The 25,695-nt window shown below is 40.3% G+C and overlaps 1 protein-coding gene across 1 annotated transcript in view; it reads left to right on the plus strand.

Moving 5' to 3' along the window:
- Positions 1–25,695, plus strand: part of ALDH1A1 (aldehyde dehydrogenase 1 family member A1) — a 52,370-nt gene that overhangs the window by 6,462 nt on the left and 20,213 nt on the right. The window contains exons 2-7 of the mRNA XM_032306349.1: positions 5,958–6,062; positions 13,992–14,132; positions 16,206–16,335; positions 17,945–18,006; positions 20,478–20,606; positions 21,998–22,111. Of these exons, the coding sequence (XP_032162240.1) occupies positions 5,958–6,062; positions 13,992–14,132; positions 16,206–16,335; positions 17,945–18,006; positions 20,478–20,606; positions 21,998–22,111 (681 nt within the window). The remainder of the gene's footprint in view (positions 1–5,957; positions 6,063–13,991; positions 14,133–16,205; positions 16,336–17,944; positions 18,007–20,477; positions 20,607–21,997; positions 22,112–25,695) is intronic.

Below are 25,695 nucleotides of genomic sequence, written 5' to 3' on the forward strand. Positions count from 1 at the left end.
GAGCAATAGTTGCTTCGTAATTAAAACCACTACTCATAGACAAATCAGAGAAGTGGATATTTGTGTGAACCCAGATTCCAGAACACTGTTATGTTTTGAATGTGTGTGTGTATCCAACCTCACACAACTGTTGTTTGCAAGGGATGTAGTGTTTTTCATATTTGAGTTTCTGATTACACATCATCATATCCGTACCTCCTGACTTTGTTGTAATGTTGAAATTGTTCATGGAAATTTGCTTCCTAGGAATCTGGACAAATATCACAGATTGCAAAACTTTGCCTCATCAACTACCCACTCCTCACCCAGGGCCCATTGTGACTATTTCCACTGTTTTCCTGATACCTAATAAGAAATTAAAATAATACAAACAACAAATAACTGAATTATGCTATTTGCCACTAAATATGCAGAACTTTCTGGGGCATCTACATCTTACCTCTTTGATACAGGGTATGCATGACCTAAGAGATCCTTGACAAGTATTTTTGTCATCGGTGGGATATAGTGAAGATGTGGCTCAAAACAGACATGCTTTAGCATCTTTATTCTCCCTAATTGAAAGAGCTGAGGGTTTTCTGAATAAATAAGAAAAAAAGAGTATACATTCATGTTACTGAAGTCAGACTATAATATAAAACAGAAATGAAAGGGAAATTTTATTTCTCCCACTTTCGTTTTGGTCACTCTCATTTTGTTTTCATTCCTTTGGGTCAAGTTAAATATTTTCCTCCCATCTGTTATTTCCTCCTAATTTCCTTTTAATTTTTTTTTTTTTTTAAACTTTCGGTCTCAACATTTTGCTTTACTGCCTCAGGGTTTGGGATGAACGGAGTTGCCAGAGATCTAGGGAGTTGCCAGAGATCTAGCTTTGATTCTTCTAAACATTTAACACCTGTTCCTGACTTCGCTCAGCCTCTCATTCTTCATCTCACATCTTGTTCTCTAAGCCCCTCCCCCAAAGTCTTTGGTACTCTTAAGTGCTTGATGCTGAGAAAAGCTTTATGTGTGTACAGCACACATCCCTTCTTGTCCGTCCCGTCACTCCACAGCCTGTGCCCCAGGATCTCAGGTCTGAAAATTCACACAGGAGACATAATATGGGGAATTCTGTCACGTTCCTCCCGCTTGGCATATCTTAAAACAAATCCTCTGTGCGCTGAAAATGTGATCTGTCGAAAAATCTCTCTGCCACCAAGAAAGCACTAGTTTCCCTTAGATGAGCTAGAGCCCCTGGCCCTATTGCAGCCCCAAAGAGATGATGTGAATTTAGGGCACCCTGAGTATCTACTGGAGGGAGTCACGGGCTCTCTCTCTCTCCTTCAAACCAACAGGTTCCAAAATCTTATACCACCGAGCAAAGCTAATAGGTTTTATTTTGCCTATTAGTTAAATTCAGCTTGATCCAAGCCAGAAATATTTTGAGGAAAGGGCTTATTTATTTAGAATTGTAGCTTTATGCCAATCACATAAAGACATAATCAGTTTTATTCTGGAAAGGTTCCCCCCCCCCCCGAAATTATGACTTATTCTTGGACATTAAACTACAGTCAGGAAACTGCCTTTTTTTCCCTTTGAATCAAAGGTCATGATGTGTCCCTTAAAGCTGGCACATCTAAAATTTAAAGAGTAAAAAATCAATTTTTAAGTTTCCTCAACGCTTATTGATTGTCTCCCCTAATAAGAAGCACGTGACATCTAAGAGCATGCATAGGAATCTATAATTCCCAATCAATATTATGAACTTTAAGCTGAGGTCCAGTGTATATATATTATTCAAAAGTATCCTGACCGTGAAACTCATAAGTAGAATGTAGTTCATATAGTAGTTAAATGGAACCCAAGATTTTTTTTTTTTTTTTTAACTTCTTATGGGATGGTCCGTTTCCCCCTAAAGTTGCTAAAGACAAACAGCAAATGGAAAATGAGGTTGTTACCATGATAGATCATTTCAACAGGCCTCAAATAGGTTTCATAATGATTATACCAAACATCCATGAGTCTACACTCCTTTACATAACCATTTTAGATAACAGGAAGGATGATTGTTCACCAGTGTTTGGTCACACAGTTAGCTGAAAGGCCAATGTCGAATGTAAAGCCCACAAAATTAAAACAGAAAAAAAGATCATTAAGGTAGTTCTTACCAAACACTCTGCCACAGCTAAGGGAAGAGAAGGAAGGTGCGGCGTTTGGCCCTCACAGCCACCTTGGTCATCTCACTCCGCCATGTTCTGTTCTTACGCTGAGAGGCTTCTGTTCCGGGGAGAACGCATACATTTGTAGACTGCGGCCTCTCCTGCCCTCTCACTGCGTCCGCTCTCAAGCCTCATGAGGGAGCGCATGGAATGTGAAGATGGGCTCCCGGCTAATCTCCCGGGATTCTGGTCGCCCCACTTCACATCCATTTTGGGTACATTCACGTCAACATCCCCCAAACATCCATTCGCTCCTGTCATGCCCTTACCACATCCAGAGGAGAGTCCGGCCATCCCACTCTGAGGGCCGAGATTCACCACGAACTGGCTTCCTTTCATCGTCGAAACTAATCGATGGCTTGTTCCCATTAACTCTCTGCATGGGGCTCATCTCTTCTCTGTGTTTGATGTATCCCAAGAGCATTCCCTTCCTTTGCTCGTTTTCTCTCTCCATCAATCCAATACCATCCTTCAAGGAGGCATTCTTCTGGCCCATTGCCTGCCCTTCTGTGGGTTCCACCCTGCAGTGTCCTGATGAAAAGCACTGCTTTGGTTTTTACCCTACATACAACCTTCAATTCTTTATGGGCCAATCTTGATGTGAATACATTCTGTCCTTGGATTATGAGCCCCTTGAGGGCAGGGGCTCACTCTCTCATACTTCCCCACAGTATCCTCCGGACGTCTCAAGTATTTACTATTTGGCAGAACATAATAAATAACTTAATAGCAAGATACAAAAGGCTGTGTCAGGAAAGAGGGGGGAAATAAAAGGTTAAATCCAATTGGACTGACTAGTGAAATCTTCACAAGGAGGTGACATTTGAAGCAAGACTTCAAGAATGAGTAGAAGAAAATAGTGAAACTCCAGTCTGAGGAACAGCATGAATAAAGGTGTGGAGCAGAAGGACATGGTGTTGGAGACAGTCGAATAAGGCCAAAGTAGAAGCTGAACTGAGGAAATAAAATAAAATTTGGAAAAGGGCGATGGGGCCCCGTATGCTTAGGAGAACCACCTAAGTGTTCTGAGGAGTGTCCAAAATGTGCATTGGGTTGGCTTAGGAAGATTATGATAGTGGGGAGTGGGGGGGGGGGGGGTAAATTTCAACTAGGCAGAGGAAGAACAGGGAGTTTTTTGTGTTTGTTTTTTTGTTTTGTTGGTTTGTGTGTATGTGTGTATATGATAGTATAGAAGAGCATGATAACCAAACAATGACTAGGGACTGTGTGTATCATTAACAGGAGAGAAAAAGTGTGTCTGTGTGTGTCTCTGTGTGTGTGTGAGAGAGAGGGAGGGAGGGAGAGAATGTGCAAACTATAGAACTGTAGTCGAGTCAAGAGCAGCATAAAGCTGAGGCGACCATGAACTGTGTTTGGAACATGTTGATTCAGATATTTCACAGCCAACCTTTGGGAAGAAAATATAAAAAAGGAAGGGCTAGAGACGCGTAAAGGAAAACACTTGCCTCAAGCCTAATTATAGGATTCTGCAAAATGTGTTTGCGAGAGCTGGAATGCTGATTCACCCTAAGAGACGTTGAGCAAGTCAGTATTTTAATCTGAATTTATCTTTCTTCAAGTTGAACTCAGATGCCAACACGTTTTTCTTGAAGGACAGTGGGGACTGTACGGTTTCATCTGTGTCCCATTATCCTTTCCCACACCCCCACATACGTGTCCTTGGACACCTCGTCTCCTCATCTCCGCGGCTCTGCACCCCCGCCCCCTTATTTACCCACACTCCCATCTTCTTTCTCCCTGGCGATTCCCGGCTAGCGCTCTAATTTCCTGAGCTCCTCTGAACACTGACTGGATGCTGTTTGGACCCACGAGTTACTGGATCGGTGTGAATAGGCAAATAAAAAGGCTTATCCTCCCCTTTGTTTGTTTTTTGTTTTGTTTTGTTTGTTTTTGTTTTTTTCCAGAAAATCACAAATATACTGTGTCCGTGGGCAGAACATTATAGATCTTACCCATGGGTAGCTACTGGATCGTAGGTTCTTCGAATCGGTTTTAAGTGATTTATGCAAGAATTCATGACGGAGCTGAAAACCACTCGAGGGCCGGGACTGTGCTGGACACTGAGGATGAACCAGGAAGCCAAACAAACATCGTCCTTGACCTTACCTTACCAAGCTTACGGCCTAGGAGAGAGGGCACACATTTTAAAAATGACTTTTTAAAAAAGTGACAAGTTAGGTGATGGAAGTTTAGCAGAGCAGGGAAATATTTTGGAGAACAGGCTGTCTGTCTAAGTAATGTTGTAAATGACAGAATATAGAATTAATTCTACTTAAGCATTTAGGGATACAGGGTAATACACATTTCATGAATGTGACTGGATAGTTAGCTCCGGATATTTATGGACACTATTCAATAGAATAACTGAGTCAGTATAAACTCACAGGTTAATTTTAAAACTTGTTATTTCAAATATGCCTAATAAAAGTAATTAAACTAAAAATGTATAATCTTGCTAGCCGCCACTGGGGAACTTTTAACAGCCGACTGTTGTTTAGTATAGCAACAAATTTAAACCTTGGTGGGGGAGAGGGGCCGTGTTTCACTACTTTGTCCCTCAGTGGCCTATTAATAATTTAACTTTAAGTACCAAGTAAGGGGAGGTGTCTGAATTAAGATAAATGTAAAAAAATGCAGGGCAGCCGTCCCCTTCACTTATCAACTACCTGTGATTCATAATTACATCCAAAAATTCACAGTGTAACAAGAAATCCGACAGAAAATGGTAATACATAAAGTTCAGTAGCATACCTACGATAATATTTATCGTTCAAAAATAAGTAAGAAAAAGGAGAGTAAACAAGAAGTAATGAAATAACAGGAGGGGGAAGAAATTCTAGCTTTTACCAAAAATGAAATTTTCTTTACTACAAAAGCAGTACTTCTTAATTAGACTTTGTATATTTTACTGCACTAAAAGTTGAATGAATGACAGATATCTCAAAGCCCTAGTAGGCTGCATAGTGAAGGAGCAGTTAAAGGCAGCAAAGTTGAAATTTGGGACTTTTAAAACGATATACTAACACATTTAAGTATTTCCGTTCGTTTATACACAGAACGAAATTCCATGTTTCTAGACCCCTCTGTCTCTTTGATGCATGTCTCTTAGATATCATTAAGAATTCCAGTACCTGATTTAATCTGAGGACAAATAAATGATTAGATAACTCTTTAAAAGAATAAAACCCTTATGCCTGGAAACAGCCAGTAAAAACATGTCATTAGCCAATTTTTTTTTCTAAGCAAGTTTCTTTTAAAACCGTCCTCCACGCTACCTTTAAAATAGTAAAATAAAGGATCAGGAAACAGTCACTTACGAAACCAAATCACCAGCAGCCCAACAGGAGGACGCTCAGAATCTAAAGGGAAAAGTTAAGATTAATGAAGATTAAAGCCACCAAAGCCTTTGGTCTTGCCTCAAACTCGGATAAAAGTACTTTTTCTAGATGGTTTTCTCCAGTTTGTATTTTCCAGGGTTGAAATAACCTCGTATCTCAGTGTAATTTCAAAGTATTACCTTATTTTAATACGTGTGTATGAGCTCACACACGCATGTGTGTATGCTGTATAAAATGTCTCAAACAGCCAAAAATTCCTTGCAGGGTCAGGGAGAGGTGTGTGAAGGTTTTAAATTGGCCTCACGTAGGCATTTTATAATACTCTAAGTTTATAAAAGAATTCATCAAATTTGTTGCCTATTTAAAGGTTTGTTCACCTCCTTTCTCTCCCTCTCTGCAGATTTTCATAAACAATGAGTGGCATAATTCAGTGAGTGGCAAGAAATTTCCTGTCTTTAATCCTGCAACCGAGGAGAAACTCTGTGAAGTAGAAGAAGGAGATAAGGTGGGTTTCCAGCCCTTATGCTAGCTTTCATTGTTTCCCACCATGCTGGGCTTTGAATCCACCACAACCTGAAGTAAACAGGTCATGAAAATACCCTTTCTGGGGCCGTCTGGGAAGTTGTTCTTCATGCATCAAGGGTGCCCAGTAGCCAAGGGGTAATGATGAGCCCATGGTTCCAGATGGGGGGGCTGACTTTTTTTCTTGCTATTTCTCCTTACTTGTTCTTCAGGATTTGGGTTTATTGAATAAAGAGACTACATACGATTAGTCATAGATTTATAAAGCAGAGAAATCCCTTATATAACATTGTTCTTTTTTTAAGTTGCAAGATGAAACGAAAGGTAACAAGATAGAACGTTTGAAACAATATATTGCCACATTATATTCTTAAAAATCATTGAATGTGTGGTGTGTAAATGATGAATCTTGGAACACTGAGAAAATAAAATTAAGTTTAAAAAATAAAAATAAAATGCAAAAAGTATCATTGAGTGAACATTACATTGGTACCTTGAAAAACTGAATCTTAAAACCACAGAAATTGAACCATGAATTGAAGGTATTGTGGTTTTCTAGCTAATCATCATACCAACTACAACAAAAACCAACTTATATCATCATTATTTTTTAATTCTAAACATTAATTTAACCCTCAAGCATCCCAGTGGGAAAGCTTCTATTTGTAACTGTTTTCACAAATGATAACGAAATAACAGAATGGACAGGTTGACTAATTTACTTTAGGGAACATTGTTAATAAATAATGATATTTTAAAAATCAAAAAACAATAATAATAATGAAGTCAGTAGTCAAATGCTGTCCTTCTGACCCCAGAGTCTGTGACCGGCAGGGTTGCCTTACCTTGTGATTATTATAAAAGTGAAATACTAAATAGCCTGGGAAGTGAGGAGATAAAAGCCTTCCTGTTTTTCACCTGAGCACGTACCTTAAAATGTGAATGTGTTTCTCAGTCTTTAGTTGTCCAAATATTATCAAGCTTGAAATCTCTGTCCTATAAGGTATTAAAAAATAAGTTGTTTGGGTACATAAAAGACCATTGAAAGATGAAGTCCGAATGTCGACCCAAGGATAATAACTATTTGTGACCTGAGGTTCAGCTCCATGTTCCTGCCCAGTTCCCATTTTTTCACTACCTTCTCCCCACGTGATGAGATCCCTAATTGAAGGCATTGAGCCTTGTAGATTTATTCTAAGATAGCCATAGACCTATGGGGCTCTTTTAGGTTTAGAGAAGCCCCCGGATTCGGGTGGCAATATTATCAGAAGACATAAGATCTGAGCCTCAAGGAGCCAGAGTTCAGAGTTTAACCAGAGGGGTCGACAGCTTGAGAAGTAGATGCAGAATAGAATGGAGAACACAGGCCACCGCTTTCAGATTTCACTCTCTGTACACACCAGAGTTCATCTGTGCATAAATTCTTCATGGGTTTCCTCACTAGCCTCTGGGGAAAAGGCCAGAGAGGCCTTCACAGGCTACCCCCATCAACATAGGAATTTCACCTTCCCTGTGCCCAGAATCACGGTCCAAATAGTGATAGTGCACACCGTTCGCAGCCTCCGTGACTGCCAGGGTCAAGGTACGATCCTCGGGTCCCAGTTCAGATCATGAGCTCTAGAAAGAACACAAATGTTTCACATGTTACTGACCCTCCTTTTGAGCTTTGGTTCCTTGTTGTGTAAGAGGGAGATAGGAAAAACTTGGGGAAAGTTAAGTAAGAAAAGATGTTGGGGCGCCTGGGTGGCTTAGTTGGTTAGGCATCTGCCTTTGGCTTAGGTCATGATCCCAGAGTCCTGGGATCCAGCCCTGTGTCAGGCTTCCTGCTCGGTGGGGAGCCTCCTCCTTCCTCTCACTGTGCCCCCCACCCTGCTCGTTCTCTTTCTTTCTCGCAAATGAAGAAATTAAAAAAAAAAAAAAAGAAGGATATAGTGTTTTATCAGTGCCAGGGATATAACAAAGCCCAGTCATTGTAGGGTTTTATTCTTCTTTAAAGCTCTCCCAAAATTTCCCAGGTAGAATTACTCTGAACTGTGCCAGTACAGAACATCATATTTACCTAGATGATAACCCCTGTGTTGCATGGGTATCGGTGGGTTTGTCTGAGACACCATGCTTCTTGTAAAGGTCCACATTACCTTTTACCATCATACTTTCAGTGTCTTACCTCCTACAGGTAATGAAATTACATAAGTATATGTAAAACTCCTCCATTAAGCTCTGAGTTTCCATATACCAGCACCCCCCCACACACATACACACTCTCATCATCTTAGGAATCTAGTACTAAATTAACTACTGACTAAGGCAGTGTTTCTCACAGTTTTGCCTGCAACCAAATTCCCTTGAAGGCCTGTTGGAACAGGGGTTTCTGGGCCACACCCCACCCTGTAGGGTTTGTTTCAGTAATTCTACGGTGGGGCCTGAAAATTTGCATTTCTGACAAATTCTTAGGGGATGCTGCTGTTGCTGATTGGGGTGGAGATGGGGGAATATACTTTGAGAACTACTGCATGAAATTATTAAACCATTAAATTATGATTGTATTTCCTAAGGGGCATGGACTTTAATAGGTAAGAAAGTTGGAGTGAGAACCTGCACCGTAACAATCTCTGTGCACCCCTGTGAAATGTTACAAGGCCAGACTTGAGCAGAGAAGTACCGATGATCCCTGGCAACCTGTCTTAGGAGACCCAGAAGCCTATGTGCTTTGGGCCATTCCTAGAAAGAAGAGAAACATGTACTCTTCTATTCAGCAGAGAAATGATGCCAGAGACTTCGGGAGATCTACCCAACACTGCAACGCCACGTTACAGCAAATGTCCTTCTAGTTGGCTGAGTGGCTCTGGCAATCTGGGGTGGGGAGGGGAAGCAATAAAGAGCAGGGCGAGCTACGTCTGAGCCCCTGACTGCTGCCCGCTCCTTCTCTCCAGAGGTATAAATGCTGCTCAGGAGCAAGACTGCAGACACGGTTGTGTTGGCAATTACCAAAAGAACAAGTATTCTTGGTGCTTTGGCCCTGGTGCTCTGGACATCTCTCTTTGCCACTGGCGTGCAGCTTTTGTTTCATCAGGAAGACAAATCTGTGCCTAGAGCTCCAGCTGCAACCTTATCAAGATCTCCTAGGACTTTTCTTGCATCGTTGGTGGTGGGATTTGCCTTTTTCCTAAAGTGCAGTGAGGGGGGAGCTGAGGAGCAGACCTGAAGCTTTAGAAATACCTGTCATCTATTTGCTGTGGGCTTATCAGTAATTACTCCCGCTCAGAGCAGAGCTGTATTGTCTGCGCGAATGTCGATCAGGAACACTCACTAACACCCAGCAAAGCTTCAAATCGGGTCACAACGCTAACCCAGCTGCTTGAGTTCAGTTGTTTAAGGTATAAACTGTTCAGGGTAACCAGCTATTTGCTTCACATTCAGCATTCTTGTCATCCCATTCTCTTCCGGAGTAATCTACTGATGTTTGCTTTTAAATAATGATTGCTCCTTTCACAATTTTTAACTGACAAATGCACGTGAACTCCTAACATTGCTTAGTGAAAGGTACAAATCGAGTAAATTACACAGTCACCGTAAACCTAATATTCTGGAACTGACTCTTGAGATAATGAGCCCAAGAGGTTTTAGGGGTTTAATTTATGAGTAGAATGGACCTAACAATGGGCTATATACTGCCTTTCAATGGTGTTAAAAGAAAGGAGGAGGAGTGAGAATGAATGGGGGTTACAAAGCAAAGCACAGATGTGGGTGGGAACTGTTTTCTTTTCACTCCAGTGCCTCTTTTAGGCTATATTGACTAATCCTGAAAACTGCTTTTAATACTGAGCATGACCTAACAAATAATTGGTGGGGATAAAAATAAATGGCCATTAAAGTAAGTGCTTATGACAGGTGTAAAAGTAAAACTGGTCTGATGACTATTTTCTCCAAATTGGAATGGATCTAATATGGAAACGGGCAGCCTGGGAGCAATAGAGAAAGAAGTTTGTCCTTCTTCAACTGTGCTTAAGAGGTCTTTTGATATTTCATCATCCAAACTTGGAAAAAAAAAAAAAAAAGGAACATTTAAAGCCCTCTAAGGCAAAAGTGTTATTGGGTGGCAAATTTGAGTTAATATGCCAAATTGTTTTCGGGTGAATTGAAAAACCATGTCCTTGGAGATGTTAGTCCTGAAGTAAAATTCCAAGAAATACTACTCATAGAATTTAAATAATAACAATAAAAAAAAAACCCTTATGCTTACTATGGTTAGTGTAAAAGCTTTCTTATGTAATAGAATAGGTTAAAATATGATTTATGATATGCATGTCAATATAAGCAAATTATTTATATCAGGAGCACTCTTCTATAAAATCAATGTAACATGATGAGTTTAAAAGGTTGGTAATTAAATTGTTAAATATTTATTAACTGCCTATTGTAGGCCCAGAATAATAAGGAATATTATAGCTTTTAATACAGAGACCAATAAATATTCATCACAAAGATCACCATCAGGATGTCTTGCAGAGCTATAAAACCAGATTTGGGAGCCAGATGTGGGATCAGATTTTGGTTGATAGATTTCATGCTGGATTTCACGTCTCGTAAAACAAAGTCCATGGTGTTGAACTGTCGTAGTAACTGCAGAGTTACGGAAGGCTTCACTGAGTGCCTGGAGCTTAGTAAGTTCTTCCTGGGAGCTACCATCAGGCTAGATTAGACTAGCAAGGGTTTAAGTAGATTATGATATTTGGTCTTAAAGAGTATGTCACATTTTGAAAATAGAGAGCTGTACTGGTGGAACATTCTTGGCAAGGAGAATTTCAGGAGCAAAGGTGAAAAGCAGTCGGGGCAGACAGAGTAGAAAAAAAAATGTGAACACAAGTTTGGAAAGGTGAGGTAGGGCCCCAAAATGTTTGGTCTTGAAGATCAGAAAGAGTCTGATCTGAGGACCATAGACAAAGGGGAGTTGCAAATATTTGATAGAGAAAGTGGTGACATAAAATTGCATGAGGAAGATTAGCCTGGTGGCCATCGGCAAGACAGCTGGGGGACACAGAAGAGAACGGCTTGAGAAGGCAAGCTACGATTAGATAATAGCAGCCTAAAATGATACACGGTAGAGAAAACTGAAAGGAAAGACTAAAATATACTAGAACTACTGAGAGTTATTTTAGGGTGATTTTGCCTGTTTTGCTGCAACTATGATAGCCCTTGTGACCCCTTAATGAACACTGAGTCATGTCTGTCACAGAGAAAATGTGTTTCCAGTGTTACCTTATTTAATTTTCAAAAGGACAATCTCCTGTCTTCCTGATTTGATCATTAGTAGCCGGATCCCAAGATTTACAGTAGAGTGTTCAGCAAATTTTTGGATGGAGGAATAGATGGCTGGATTGGGGGATGGATGAATGGATGGACAGATGGATGGATGGATGGATGGATGGATGGATGGACAGATGGATGGATGGATGGATGGATAGATGGATGGATGGGTGGGTGGGGTGGATGTCTCCAAACTCACAGAGTTAATAGATGGGGAACCAGAATTTAAACCTGGGTTGTTTTGTTCCAAATCTATGTGTTAACGATCCTTACTCTACTTCTGTGCCTGCAAGATAAAATAGATTATGAGCAAAGGAGGATTATGGTGCACAGGACACAACTGTAAGAAAGTCTTATCTCAGTGTGTTTTCCGCACGGCAGAGTTAGATGTCTTGAAGCCATTTTTCTCCCTTCCCTTTGAGAGGCCGGGATGGCTCTGATAAACTGTATCTGGCTAAGGCTGACGGCAGAACACTGAGCAGAAGGATCCAGATGAAAGCTGTGTCACACCGACCTGTTCAAACACACAGCAGCATATATTTTATAAGCTGTGGTATCCATAGATCATACTGGCAATTTCCGAATCTTGTGGGATTTCTTTCCCAAATGGCACTGTCTGTGTATACCTTGGGAAAAGTTAGAACTTAAAGCATAAAACAATATCCAAATATAAATAATTAGTGTGATTAACTGAATACCCCCAATATGACTATATACACGTTTCTCAGGAAGGGCGAGTACCAATGCATTATTTTATTGTATATATACTCATCATTCTCTCAGAAGTTAGGCAGTGAGATAAACAAATATATGATGTATTATAGTGAAAGAATGTTTGCTTGGACTCTGTGAATGTTATCACTTAGTCAAAGTAGATTACACTTCTAAAATATCGTGCTGGACTCATCTTAGTGTGGTGATAAATACTGTAAAAATAGTTTATTTCTTTTAATTTGCAGACTTCTAAGTTTTGGACTTTTTAATGAAATATACTCCAAGGTGGGGAATATTAACTTGAGGTTCACGATTCCCACTGGGGCAGGGGTCATTCTTGAATGGGGTTCAGCTAAATTGTGAGCAACTTTAAAAAATTTTTATGCAATTTTCTCCCCTATTCTCAAAAGAAATTATTTCTTCTGCAAAAATTTCCAACCAACTGGCCTAAGATGCAGCCATGATTTGTGGAATTTATGTAGCTCTGTGTCGTGGCCAGTCCTACACACTAAAGAACATTAGAACAATCTATGCCTTTAAGTTGTCTGCAACTGGGGAGCCTGCGTGGCTCAGTCGATGAAGCGTCTGACTCTTGATGTCACCTCAGTTCACTGACAATCTCAGGGTTGTGAGATCAAGCCTCTGATGGGGCTCTGTGCTGGGCATGGACTCTGCTTAAGATTTTCTTTCTCCCTTTCCCCCAAGCCAGCCCTGCCCACCCCTCACTCTCGCTCATGCTCTCTCGCTTTCAAAAAAAAATGCTTACAACTGATTTGAGGCAGAAAAAACATATAAAGTAGTAATGGAAGAGGTGGTGAGTTTTGTGGTAGGTATATGCTATAGGAACTCCAAGAGATCTCAACAGGGATCTGTGGAATGGTGAGGCCAGGGGAAAGTACGCAACTAAGGTTGACTAGGAAAGAACAGGAGGAGTCAACCTGGCTCCGGGAAAAGAGTGTGAGTAAAAGCAGCAGGAGTGAAGGAGTGGAGAGGCTAGACTAAATGCGGAATTACTGGATTTTTTTGACCCGGCTTGATTATTTGAATTAATGTAATTTTAAGTAGCACCTTAAGAATAAGAAACTGACTTCTGTAACTAGTTAGGAACTGAAAAGATCCCTTTGTACGCAGTTGGGAAAAGAGAGGTCGTAATACCCAGACGGATCCTCTGTATACCAGTTCCACTTCTCAGTGCCTTTTCTCTCTGCACAGGAGAAATGAACGTGCACTTATACTCTTTACCTTTCAACAGCAAGACCCAGTTTTCATTCATCCTGCAGTAGGTTCTCAAAAAGCAGGCACAGGCTATGGAGTCCTCAGCCATCCAAGAAGACAGTCACCATTTTAGTAGATCTTGAGCTTTCCCTGGAACTCTCGGTCCATCACCAAAGCTATAGATCACGGTGAAGAGCCAAGGCTCTACGATCAGAGCCGCTCCGTGCAAAAGCATTCTGCCACTTTCAGCTATTGGCCTTGGGCCAATTTCCTCTCTTTCTTTGCTTCAGTTTCTTCTTCTGTAAAACAGGAAACATATTCGTGTCACAAGATTATAAAGAATTCCATGAATTTATGTGTGCAAAGTAATTTGAACATGACTTGATCGATGTACGGTGAGCAGCACTCCAATGGTAGCAATATTATAATATTACAATATTGCTATTCAGGGAAATCAAGACTGAGCTGTGTGTGTGTGGAATTCATCATTCTAAAGATTAGGCAGCATGTCTGCAACTCCCATAGCTGACAGTTGAGTTCGTACAGTGTGCTGGACTTCGGGCTAATGAACACACAGCATCTGCTTATGGGGACTGTCAGTCTGTTTTATAGGGTTACTGCCACTGCATTTGCTAACATGTTTAGGCTACTGAAATGAATTCCCTTTGACTTGCAGGAGGATATTGACAAAGCAGTGAAGGCTGCAAGAAAGGCTTTTCAGATCGGCTCTCCATGGCGTACTATGAATGCTTCGGAGAGGGGGCGGCTCATCTACAAGTTGGCTGACTTAATTGAAAGAGATCGGCTTCTCCTGGCAGTGAGTATTAACCAAATTGGGCAGGTAGAGAGATCTCTAGAAAGCATCCATTGTTTGGAATAGCAAGTGGCTTTGGTTTTAGTGACGATTCTGTGCTCCCTACAAACAAAACGGAAAGACTCCTACCAGCTCCTGTATAGAAACTGTACAGGAACTGTACACACCGTTGAGCTTATTCTCAAAGGGGAAGCTGCGTGCTTGTTCTGGATAATGTTCGTTTCTACACCTAGATTAGATTCTACAGGCTAAATCTTAGTAAACCCCAACTTATAGCCTCTTAAACAAATTTTTTTTCCCCTTCTATTCTAGAATTTCTCAGGGCCTTTAACAAAGTCACATGCAGTGAATGTCCTGGAATGTTGGGTTTCTCCAACTTACCTGACCACTGAACTCTTTTTGTGGAAAAATTTCATAGATTTTGCCAAAGGTGCCCAGGATATTTCTCTAAAATAGATGTATTTCTCTTTAATCTAACCCACCAAGAAACTTACTAAATGGCTGCTTTTCCCTTCCTGAAATGTATGTATTCACAGTGGTCTGGGTTAAATGATGGTCTTCTTACAGGTGAAAAAGTTGACAAATAAAAAAAGTCAATCCTTTGTGTATTTGTACAAACTGTATTTTTTATGTATACTGCTTTAAAAAAAAACATTTTGGCAGTTAGATGAGTCAGCGAGTAAAATGGGTGGGGTGTTTCCTTGTTTTCTTTTCAATTAGACATTGAGTAAAGCCAACTGCAAATGAACCAATACCAAGATCAAGCTTCACAGCAAATTCTCATTACCTTTAGAATCTTATAATGGCAGTAATAAAGAAGCCCATGTACATAATTTTTTAAAAAAATGTATTTGGCAGAGATCACAAGTAGGCAGAGAGGCAGGCAGAGAGAGAGGGGGAAGCAGGCTCCCCGCAGAGCAGAGAGCTCGATGGGGGGCTCGATCCCAGGACTCTGGGATCATGACCTGAGCTGAAGGCAGAGGCTTTAACCCACTGAGCCACCCAGGTGCCCCCCATGTACATACTTTTAAATCAACTTGAGCGATTATAGTTAATCAAGGAACTATTTATTATTCAAAGGTTCAGCATGATTCAAATCATGCAAAAAATACGGAGTTAGAAGTTTTGCACAATTGGGGCACCTGGGTAGCTGTTCTGTGGATTATAGAATGCTCGCTCTCTCTGTCAGCATAAGATCCTAAGGGGGAAGAAAGATCAGGCACACAGAAATGTCCGATGAAGTTTGGGGATGGCAGTCAGGGTCACACAGAGACAGAAGACTGTAACAAATGAGGAACAGTTTCAACAGTTTTTCACCTGTATATTCCTGCCCTGGCAGGACATGAGATCCCCAAAGAGGTCTTAAAGTTCCTGCTGAAGGAAAGGAAGAAAAGAAACCAGGTCAACCAGTGGATGGTTAGCAAACCATACCAGAAAATGTTGCGCTTTCCAGCCTGACCATTCAAACAATAATTATGACAATAGGGGCAACACTGGAAGTTTCACCATTCAAAGTTCTGCTGAAGAAAACTCATGGATGGAAGATCCAGGAATCACTGAAGTTTGTGTACAGAGGTCATATCTGGATGCAATGCAAATACCAAAAATGATCACTGAGGCACCGTTCATAGTCACCAAATTGTCCCACAGTTGTGTTTACACAATAAGTGAAATTTTGCTGGGCCTCTGATCTGACTTAGGAACAGAGGTGCCACTCACTCTCACCAACTGTGTGTCTTCCAAATTGGGACTGATTCCTAGCAAGCTGTGCAGCCGGAGGACATTCAGAATGAAGAAGGAATGCTAGGGTATAGAAGCCGCAATCTTCCCGCCCTTTTTATCTGGATCTTGTTATGTGGCCTTAAGCAAGTCTAAGCAAGTCATTTTTACTCTTTTTGTTTTGTTCTGTTTTTACCTCCTTTGGGGAAAGGAAACGTTATACAAGATAGCTTATAGGATTTTTTTTTTTCTATTTCCCAAATTCTCTAGTACCTGCTTCTTCAAAATATTACCTCTCGATTTTTTAATCGAAAATAGTTGTGGGAGTTTACGTTTGAGGTTTGATTTCCTTTTCAGACAATGGAATCAATGAATGGTGGAAAACTCTTCTCCAGTTCCTATCTGATGGATTTGGGTGGTTGCATCACAACATTGCGCTACTGTGCAGGATGGGCTGACAAGATCCAAGGCCGCACGATACCCATCGGTGAGTACCTTTGAGAAACTATCAGGGGAGAGGGTAGGCGAGAGGCGATCGCTGTAGAGCTGAATTACTCCAAACTCTCCCTTTAAAAGATGTCAGCCAAAAAGGCCGACTGATTTTCTCCTTGAGTTTGAGACAAGCAGCTCTGAGCCTAGAAGTTCTGCAAAGATTTATCAAATGGTCTTTCAAATTGTTTCAGCATAATCGTGCAGAAGATCACACTACAGATATTTTAGAAAATATTCAAGTAAGAACATTCTTATGCGCACAGTCACTGAATTAGGGCAGTTGTCTCTCTAACCGCCCAGGCTTTTCAAAGTTGGCCTCAGATGATTTACTTTGTATTCTGATAGTGAAATGTATGCCCTTCCTATAATGTAATTATTTAAGTGTCTTTGCGTGTTCCAGTGTGAGGCAGTTATGTCATCTGCGCCTGGTCTCACTCAGTAGAGTTACGGTACATTAATTCCACAAACCAGTTCATACTGATTTATTCTGAGTGGCTTCAAAGTGAGATGAGGTGGTGCTTACAGCTCAGTTGAAGAATTTGCATGATGAAATGCGTATGTATGTGCTTTAGTATTTTAGCAGAGAATGCTCATGGGAGAGGAATATAAAAAAGCATTAACTGGGAAAACATTAGGGGTAGAATTTAATTCATTTACATTTACTGGCTCTAGAACTGCAACACCCTCCAGGACTGACCCTGATGGCCATTTTCAATCTAATTCAAGCAGGTTAAAAGTAACAGCCAGGAACTAAAAAGGGAGAGTGAGAACATGGTGGCAAAAAGAAATGAGGCTACTCAAGAAACTCTTTCTTTACCCTCTGACAAAATGGGAGGGACTATTTTAAGTACAAATAGATTTGATAAGGAGCTTTCTTGTTATGATAGCCGCGAAGCTTTTGTGGGAACTAGAACAGAACAAAACAGAACAAAAAGCACAATGTAACCTCATCAGACTTTGAGGCATATGAATCAGTTCAAATCCAGATTGCAAAACAATGTATTTTACTTCTGGCATTTTCTTCCTCCTCCTTTTTTTTTTTTTTTTTTTTTTTAATGAAGAGATTTGTTTTTATTGTTTGGTACGTAAAAAAAAAAAACAACAAAAAACACCACCTTTTAGAATGAACCAGTAGGCTTGTAGGGAGATATTTTTTAATTCTACTCTCTTCTAATTTTGTAATTTTTACTCCAAAAAATTTCTGCCGTTACCGATCGAACTGTCAGAAAAAGAACTCTAACAGTTGTCTTAGCCACCCACCTTGTACCTTTTTTTTAAGAAAATAAAGTTTGAGAATGAGGATAAATTAGAAAATAGTCCTTCTACAAGATGAGAGAATTAAATATCTTTCAGATACATTCCGGTTTTGTATCTTTGCCTTGGCTTACATCAGTTTTATGGTTCCTCTCATTGAAAATTACTATTGCAGGACGTGGATTTTTCCTTTTGTAAGTGGTTGGAGACATGGGGGTTATTTTTATTTCTTTATTTGTTGCTTTTGTTTTCAGTTATTGTCTACACCTTCCTCTCACATCAACCCCAAAGACCGTTCCATGAATGTCAAACGTATTTGTCCACAAATGATTGTGTGTTTTATTTTCCAGATGGAAACTTTTTCACTTACACAAGACACGAGCCTATTGGTGTATGTGGCCAAATCATTCCTGTAAGTTGGTCTCCTCTATCATTTTCAGGCTTAAAAATTAAAAAGAGAAAAGAAAAGAAAAGAATTCTATTTCTATTTCATTTGGTAAAGAAGTTTTCTCCAGCACATATGGATTCTTAGATATTTGCTAAATGTGGAGCAAACATGGTAACTGATGAGCTTAGGTCTCTCTGTGACTGAACTCTGGAGGGGAATGAGGTAGTCCAGAAATATATCTATAGTGTGGAATATCACTTGAGTGTGTTTTGATATTACAGCATTGACCTATCTTAACCTTTTATTCTGTGGTTCATTTTTAAAAAGCTGTGTTACGTACTCTTTTTAATACCCATGTTTCACATGCATGTGGCAAAGCAGCCATTGCTGATTTCTCTGTGCAGGATGCCATTTTAGTGAAGTAGTATGACCTACTAGTCTCCAGCACTTTTTATTTCCTCATTGAGACTTCTCATCCAGGAGAAGAGTAGCAACCAGTGTTTGAGTCCAAAATGCATTTTTTAAATTAAAGTGGAGGAAACTGTTGGAACACTGTATGGGATTTATCCTACCTTTAGTTGTATTTTTAAGCAGAATCATGAAGGCTTTCTTTTAAACCCAACATAAAGGAGACTATCTAAATGATTTCACCGACATACTCCAAGAAGCCAAATAAAAAGATGGTCAAGTATTCTGAAGCTTTGAGATGGAGACGTGTCAATGACTTATCTTCTCCTCCAATGTGACTGAAATGCATCCACAATCACATTTTGAATAAAATTTCTCATTAGTTCAATACTCAATAAAACTAATAAAAATTACACCATCCTGAATACTAGTAATAGCTAATATTTTTTGCATGCCTATTATGAACCCATCACTTTGTTAAGTCTTTGGCTCACTTTCTTGACAGATCCTCAGGATCATAAGGTAGCTCTATGTTTAATTTCTTGAGGAATCACCACACTGTTTTCCAAAGTGGCTGCACCAACTTGCATTCCCACCAACAGTGTAAGAGGGTTCCCCTTTCTCCATATCCTCTCCAACACAAGTTGTTTACTGTCTTGTTAATTTTGACCATTCTAACTGGCGTAAGGTGGTGTCTCAATGCGGTTTTGATTTAAATTTCCCTGATGGCTAGTGATGATGAACATTTTTTCATGTGTCTGTTGGCCATTTATATGTCTTCCTTGGAGAAGTGTCTGTTCATGTCTTCTGCCCATTTTTTGACATGATTAGCACTACTGGGTATGTACCCCCAAAGATACCGATGTAGTAAAAAGAAGGGCCATATGTACCCCAATGCTCATAGCAGCAATGTCCACAGTCACCAAACTCTGGAAAGAGCCAAGATGCCCTTTAACAGATGAATGGATAAAGAAGATGTGATCCATATATACTATGGAATATTATGGCTCCATCAGAAAGGATGAATACCCCACTTTTGTATCAACATAGACGGGACTGCAGGAGATTATGCTGAGGGAAATAAGTCAAGCAGAGACAGTCAGTTATCAATATGGTTTCACTTACTTGTGGAACATAAGGAATAACATGGAGGACATTAGGAGAAGGAAAGGAAGAGTGAATTGGGGGAATTCGGAGGGGGAGATGAAGCATGAGAGATGGTGGATTCTGAGAAACAAACTGAGGGTTTTGGAGGGGAGGGAGGTGGGGGGAGGGGTGAGCCTGGTGGTGGGTATTAAGAAGGGCACGTATTGCATGGAGCACTGGGTGTGGTGCATAAACAGTGAATCTTGGAACATGAAAAACATTAAATTAAAATGTTTAAAAAAAATTAGATTCCTCAAGATGACCTTTTGAAGTAGAGAGGATTTTTATCAGCATTTACAGATGATGAAATCATGCATGGAGAGCATGTAACTTGTCTGAGCTCACTGAGCTGGTCAATGATTGAGCTGAGATTTGAACAAAGTTCTTAGCCACCAGACCCTATACTTTTTGTCTTTAGCAAGATATTTGTCCTGGAAATAAACATTGCTACTACCCCTACTACGTATACACACAAGCACACACACACCCAATTTTTATTATTGAAATATAGTTGATGCACACTGTTATATTAGCTTCAGGTCACTGCTAACTATTATTATTGGGTACATGGTTACAACAAATGATCTATAAGGAGGGAGGAATAATTATAATTTTCAAAGATGTGCAGACATGTTTAACAGGCCTGATTTTTAAACCATGCAATATTTTTTTTTCCTCCAGTAGATGAAGAACTCAAAATAGCAGCACTTAATAAAATTTTACAGTTCCCTTACACTCCTGTCCCATATCTAGTTTATTTGGAGCTTTCCAGCGTTTATTAGTTGCTTTTAGCAATGAACCTAATTTGAAAACACCAGTTGATTACACAAAACTACAACATGTATTATTTCACATCTATAGGTAGTAAATAATGTAGAAGTTAGATTGGCAAATGTGGCTTTCAGCAATACAAGGAATCAATTGTTTCTGTTGCTTTCTAGTGGAATTTCCCGCTGGTCATGCTCATTTGGAAGATAGGGCCTGCCCTTAGCTGTGGAAATACGGTGGTTGTAAAACCTGCAGAACAAACTCCTCTCACTGCTCTTCACGTGGCATCTTTAATCCAAGAGGTGAGTTTCCCAAATCAAAATACGCATGAGAACTCAGGAGCCCTCCTTTACCCTATGAAGGCCTCACTTGGTGCTGCTGTAAACCACCTGCCAATGGCTCCAATCCAGATGAGAACACATTGAACATGGCCTCCAGCTGACATAGCTGGCAGTTAGCCGCCATGAACTTCCGCCCAAATGGGGACAAGAAGCCAGAGTCAAAGGCTTCCTGTCAGACAGTCACCTTACAACCACTTTTATTTCTGTTTCCTTAGCTTAACTCATGGATGCAAAGTCACGTTGAAATTGATGTATCTTTCTTTCAAATATTGAGATGAACATTGGTTTCTAACTGACACTAATGGATTGGAGGTTCTGCAGATTTTTTTTTTTTTAAACCAGTCCCTCCAAAGGTTGGAGGCCTCTGCGCCACTATGCTTACTTTTAATATTGGGCCACATAATTTTTAAACATATCTATCCACGAGAGGACATATTTATGTTCCATTTTCTGTTGTGGCTTTCTCTGCATTTATTTACCTTCTTGCTCAAACACCGGCCAAAACAAAACAAAACAAAACACATGAAGTGTAGTTTCATCAACTATCCGGATTGGGTTTCTCCTTTCTTCTTGCAATTTATTGCTCTTTGTCCTTCAGATCTTTCCAGAACTTAAAAACCAGGCTTTAGTTACTAGAAAATTTTTAAAAATCTGAACCTAAATCTTAAAACTGTTCTTCACTTCAAATTTAAAAGAAAGAGGAAAAGGGCAAAAGAGATATCATAATGGGGCATTTTGATGCTAATAACATGAAATTTTTATGTGCCCATCTTAGGTACACACCGTTTTCTACCTGTTCATTCTTTAACTGGAATGAAATCAATCTGCGAAGCTTCGTCATGCACAGGAGGACAGTTCTTATCTAATGTTTTACTGATTAAATATTGCCAGTACAAACTTGCAGCCCAGCTGGAATGCCCTGAACAATCAATAGCTAGAAACTGAAAATGTGAGATCCTTTTAGCTTCTTAGTTTCGCCGATAGGATAATAATTGCATTGTTTTCCTTCTCTGAGAATAATTTACCAAGCTCTTTTACACACACTCTCTTTCTGAGTTACTCTTATGAAATTTGAGGCAGCCATCACCGGGGCAATGATCCAGAAAAGTCAAACAGGGACTTCCCCCGACCAAGGAGAAACACTTCCCCAGTAACATAACTTGGGAGGTTATTTTAAGTAGGCCACAAAATGAAATAATAATAATAATAATAATAGCACTTAAATGAGTCTTTCTTGGTAGAGAAACTCATAAGCTCAGCATTGAGAGGTGGCTTTGATCCCAGACTCTCCTCTTTTTATCATGGAATTAAATACTCAGTTCTGTCCTAACCGTTTTACTCTTTATCCGCAGGCAGGTTTCCCTCCTGGAGTGGTGAACATTGTCCCTGGCTACGGGCCTACTGCTGGGGCGGCCATTTCCTCCCACATGGATATAGACAAAGTGGCCTTCACAGGATCCACGGAGGTAACATTAGCGACTCAGGCCAGTCGTGCAGAAGGTCTGCATCTCCAGGGGTCAGAAGCATGTTTTGTATCACCGTTTTTAGGCCGACATTTCTCTAAAACAAAAGTTCCTTTTAATGATTTGTTCCTTATTCCAGGCTTCGTGCGTGTTTATAGAACATAAGCAGATGTGGGCGAGATGAAGCGGGGTTCCTGTCACACACCCGGCCTGCACGAAACTGTGTTTAGTGTGTGCGTTACTTTCCATGACAAGAAATAGAGCCGATGAGACCCTGTCGTATGATTAGTATGGTTTATGATAGAAAATCTAAATTAGGCCACAGTGATTTGTATGAATGAATGTAATCGTACCCTGTAGATTATGGAAATTAAACAGCAGAACATCCCCTTTAGCTCCTTATTTGGGGCTCTCTGTTTCCTGATCATTCTGAAAGGGAGCCAGCGACTCAGCTCCCTCAGTGTTCCTGCTGGCTGAGCCTCACACGTATGCCTCTCTGGCTCCAGCTTGACTTTCCAGAAGGTGAAGGACAGGGTGTCAGCTGTGGGCACTGCAGGAAGAGGCAAGAGGGAAAGGAAGAGGGAACCGCCCGGAAAGTGGAGTTCAGGAGAATGGAGTCCCACCTATTGAGATGATCTTCTGTTGCAAGTAGAAAGTGGCAAAATCATACGGTATCAGGCAGAAGACCACTGGAGTCCTCCTGTTGGATTATGTGACACTGTGGACTGTTCAGTGCAAACCTCTTACTGGTTCACAGTATGAAAGATAATGAGAAGAGCCCCTTCTTAGAAAGGTGCTGTTACACGCAAGACACAAGACAGCGTGTTGTAAGATACTAAGGGCTGTACAAAGTGCTTGCTGTCAGGGCATTCACAGGAAGGAATGGCGATGCCTACACAGGGGTGAGAACCTGCTCTGAATTTTGAAGAGTGGTTCCTTTTTTTAAGCCCCCAGAGATTGAGAAGCAAGAAGAATATCCTAGATTACGAGGAGAGGCTAATTTGGTTATTTTATATCCCTAATTAGAACACTCCGATGTAAAGAAACTTTTTTTTTAAAGATTTTATTTATTTATTTGACAGACAGAGGTCAAAGGTAGGCAGAGAGGCAGGCAGAGAGAGGAGGAAGCAGGCTCCCCGCTGAGCAGAGAGCCCGATGTAGGGCTCGATCCCAGGACCCTAGGATCATGACCGGAGCCGAAGGCAGAGGCTTTAACCCACTGAGCCACCCAGGCACCCCTAAAGAAACATTTACATAGAGAATGAAAATGGTGGAAAATCAAATTTTATTTTCCTTGATCTTTTTAAAACTAGATAAATACAAAAAATACTTTTTATGTTTCACAGACACAGAACAGAAAAGGCTTACATTCGACAGACCCCTCAGTGAATTGGGGAAAACGAATCCTGCATTTAGGATTCTGTGGACAAAACAACTGGGAATAAGACGTGGCAATAAGTTAAAAAATGATGAAGTCACAGATCAGAATCATAACAGAGGAGGTTTAGGCAGAAGGGTAGAAATTCCTCAGCCTAGCCTTCTAGACCTCCACACACATTTCCTGCTCTAGACCCCATCACTTCAGCGGATCCCATCTCTACAACCACTGCCTGTTTGTCTTGACCCATCCTTGGGCCCCTTCATGCTTTGGGGCACTTAACCTGCTAACAATGGTAGAACTCTGAGTTTAAAAACTAGGAAACATCTGGGTTCAAATTTTTACTCTACCCCTTTAAACAGTGTGTCTTCCAAACGTTAAGTATCATTGCTACATTTGCAGTTCTCATTTATAAATGAGAGTAATTATATCTACCTTATTGTACAAAATGCAGTTGAAGGAGCTAGTGAGTAGTAAAATACCAGGCACTGTACAGGGTATTCAAATGTATCTTTTCACTCCTTCAGCCTTTTGCTCACTCCTGGCCACACCCACTGCTTCTACTGCTTCTAACATGGCTTCTACCACCTGTATCTTTTGTGGTCATGGTAGCAATGACCCTCTTTCTAAAAGTGTTTCTGGCAAGGTAAGAATTTTAATGTCCTATTAGACTCATTTAAAACAGAATAAAAGAAAACAAAGCAAACAACAGAGTCCAATGCACATTGTGCAGGATGTGGTAAATTAGACCATTTTCGTGAGCACTTGCTACTTCTGCCCCACATGGCAATGCGACAGCATCATGGAACATACTACTTTAGTCTTGAAGGTTCTTATCTTTCTTCATTGCAGACTGCTTTAAGAAAAGTGATGAATCTTCCCAAGTAAGAGAACAAAATCATGGGACAAAAACTGATGTCTCCTTGTTTCGGCTTTCATGAGACCTTTGGGAAAACTCAAACAAACCTTTTATTTGCTTTCGAAACTTGTACTAAACAAAAGTGTAACCTTCCTCCCCTACTCATACTTCTGGCTACTCTTCAGTCTAATTCTCCTGACATCTGTAGCTTTTAGGAAAGTATTAGTTAGATTCCCTTCCCTGAGACAAAAATGATATACTTTAATAAAGTTTCTCAAGTAAATATTTCTAAGTTAAAAAAAAAAAAAAAGATTCAGGGGCACCTGGGTGGCTCAGTGGGTTAAGCCTCTGCCTTAGGCTCAGGTCATGATCTCAGGGTCCTGGGATCGAGCCCCGCATTGGGCTCTCTGCTCAGTGGGGAGCCTGCTTCCCCCTCTCTCTCTGCCTGCCTCTCTGCCTACTTGTGATCTCTCGCTGTTAAATAAATAAATAAAATCTTTTTTTTTTAAAAAGATGCAGAAAGAATTCAGAGACTTCAAAAGAAGAAAAGAAAATATTATGTAGAAAACAAAAGATTCTTAATCATCATCTTAATGAAAATTTAATAAGAAGTGTACCATGAAAGGAAAATGGTATAAAAAGAAATTTTCAGACAGGATTTCCCAACTGCAAGGCTAATCTTAGGTTCTTTTTATTAACCTATATTAAAGGATTTGATTTAGTGCACGACATCTTTAAATAAGATAAAAACTTTGGCAGATTCATTATTGCTGTGCTCTGTAAGGCACAGTAGCAGTCAGTTCAATAACCACCTAAAATTCAAACAGACGCTCAGCAAGCACCTGCTTATCTTTTGTTCAGTTGGGAGAGAAACTTTTTATTAAAATCTGATGTGTCAAATAGGGAAAGAAAAAGAAAAAAAAAACCCAGAAGCAAGATAAAAGGAATCATCTTTCAAAAAGAAAAGCAAAGATCATTTAGGACGTTAGGACTTCAATAAAAATAGTAAAGAGGAAAGAGTTACAAAGCAGGCCAGGTCTGAGGGGTGGAAAAATAAAGTAACTACAGCAAATAATCTTGATGGGACATGATCCACAGAGGAAAAAAAAAAAATGAAAACAATGCCTTTCTCTGAAGAGGGGCAACTAGCATTAAGGAAGAAACCAGAACAGTAGGATTCCAGCTAACTGAAGCAGCAGCCCAGAGCCCAGATCCAATTTCTTTTTTCTAGCTCCACAGTTCAAAGGTGTGGAAGGAGAGAGGAAGGGGGTGGGGGGGGGGGAGAGACCTGGCAAGCGACCAGAATTAAACAGCCCCCACTGTGACAGTGTGTCCTGAGAAGTATGCAGG

Source organism: Mustela erminea, chromosome 12, assembly GCF_009829155.1.
Source record: "Mustela erminea isolate mMusErm1 chromosome 12, mMusErm1.Pri, whole genome shotgun sequence".
Lineage (NCBI taxonomy): Eukaryota > Metazoa > Chordata > Mammalia > Carnivora > Mustelidae > Mustela > Mustela erminea.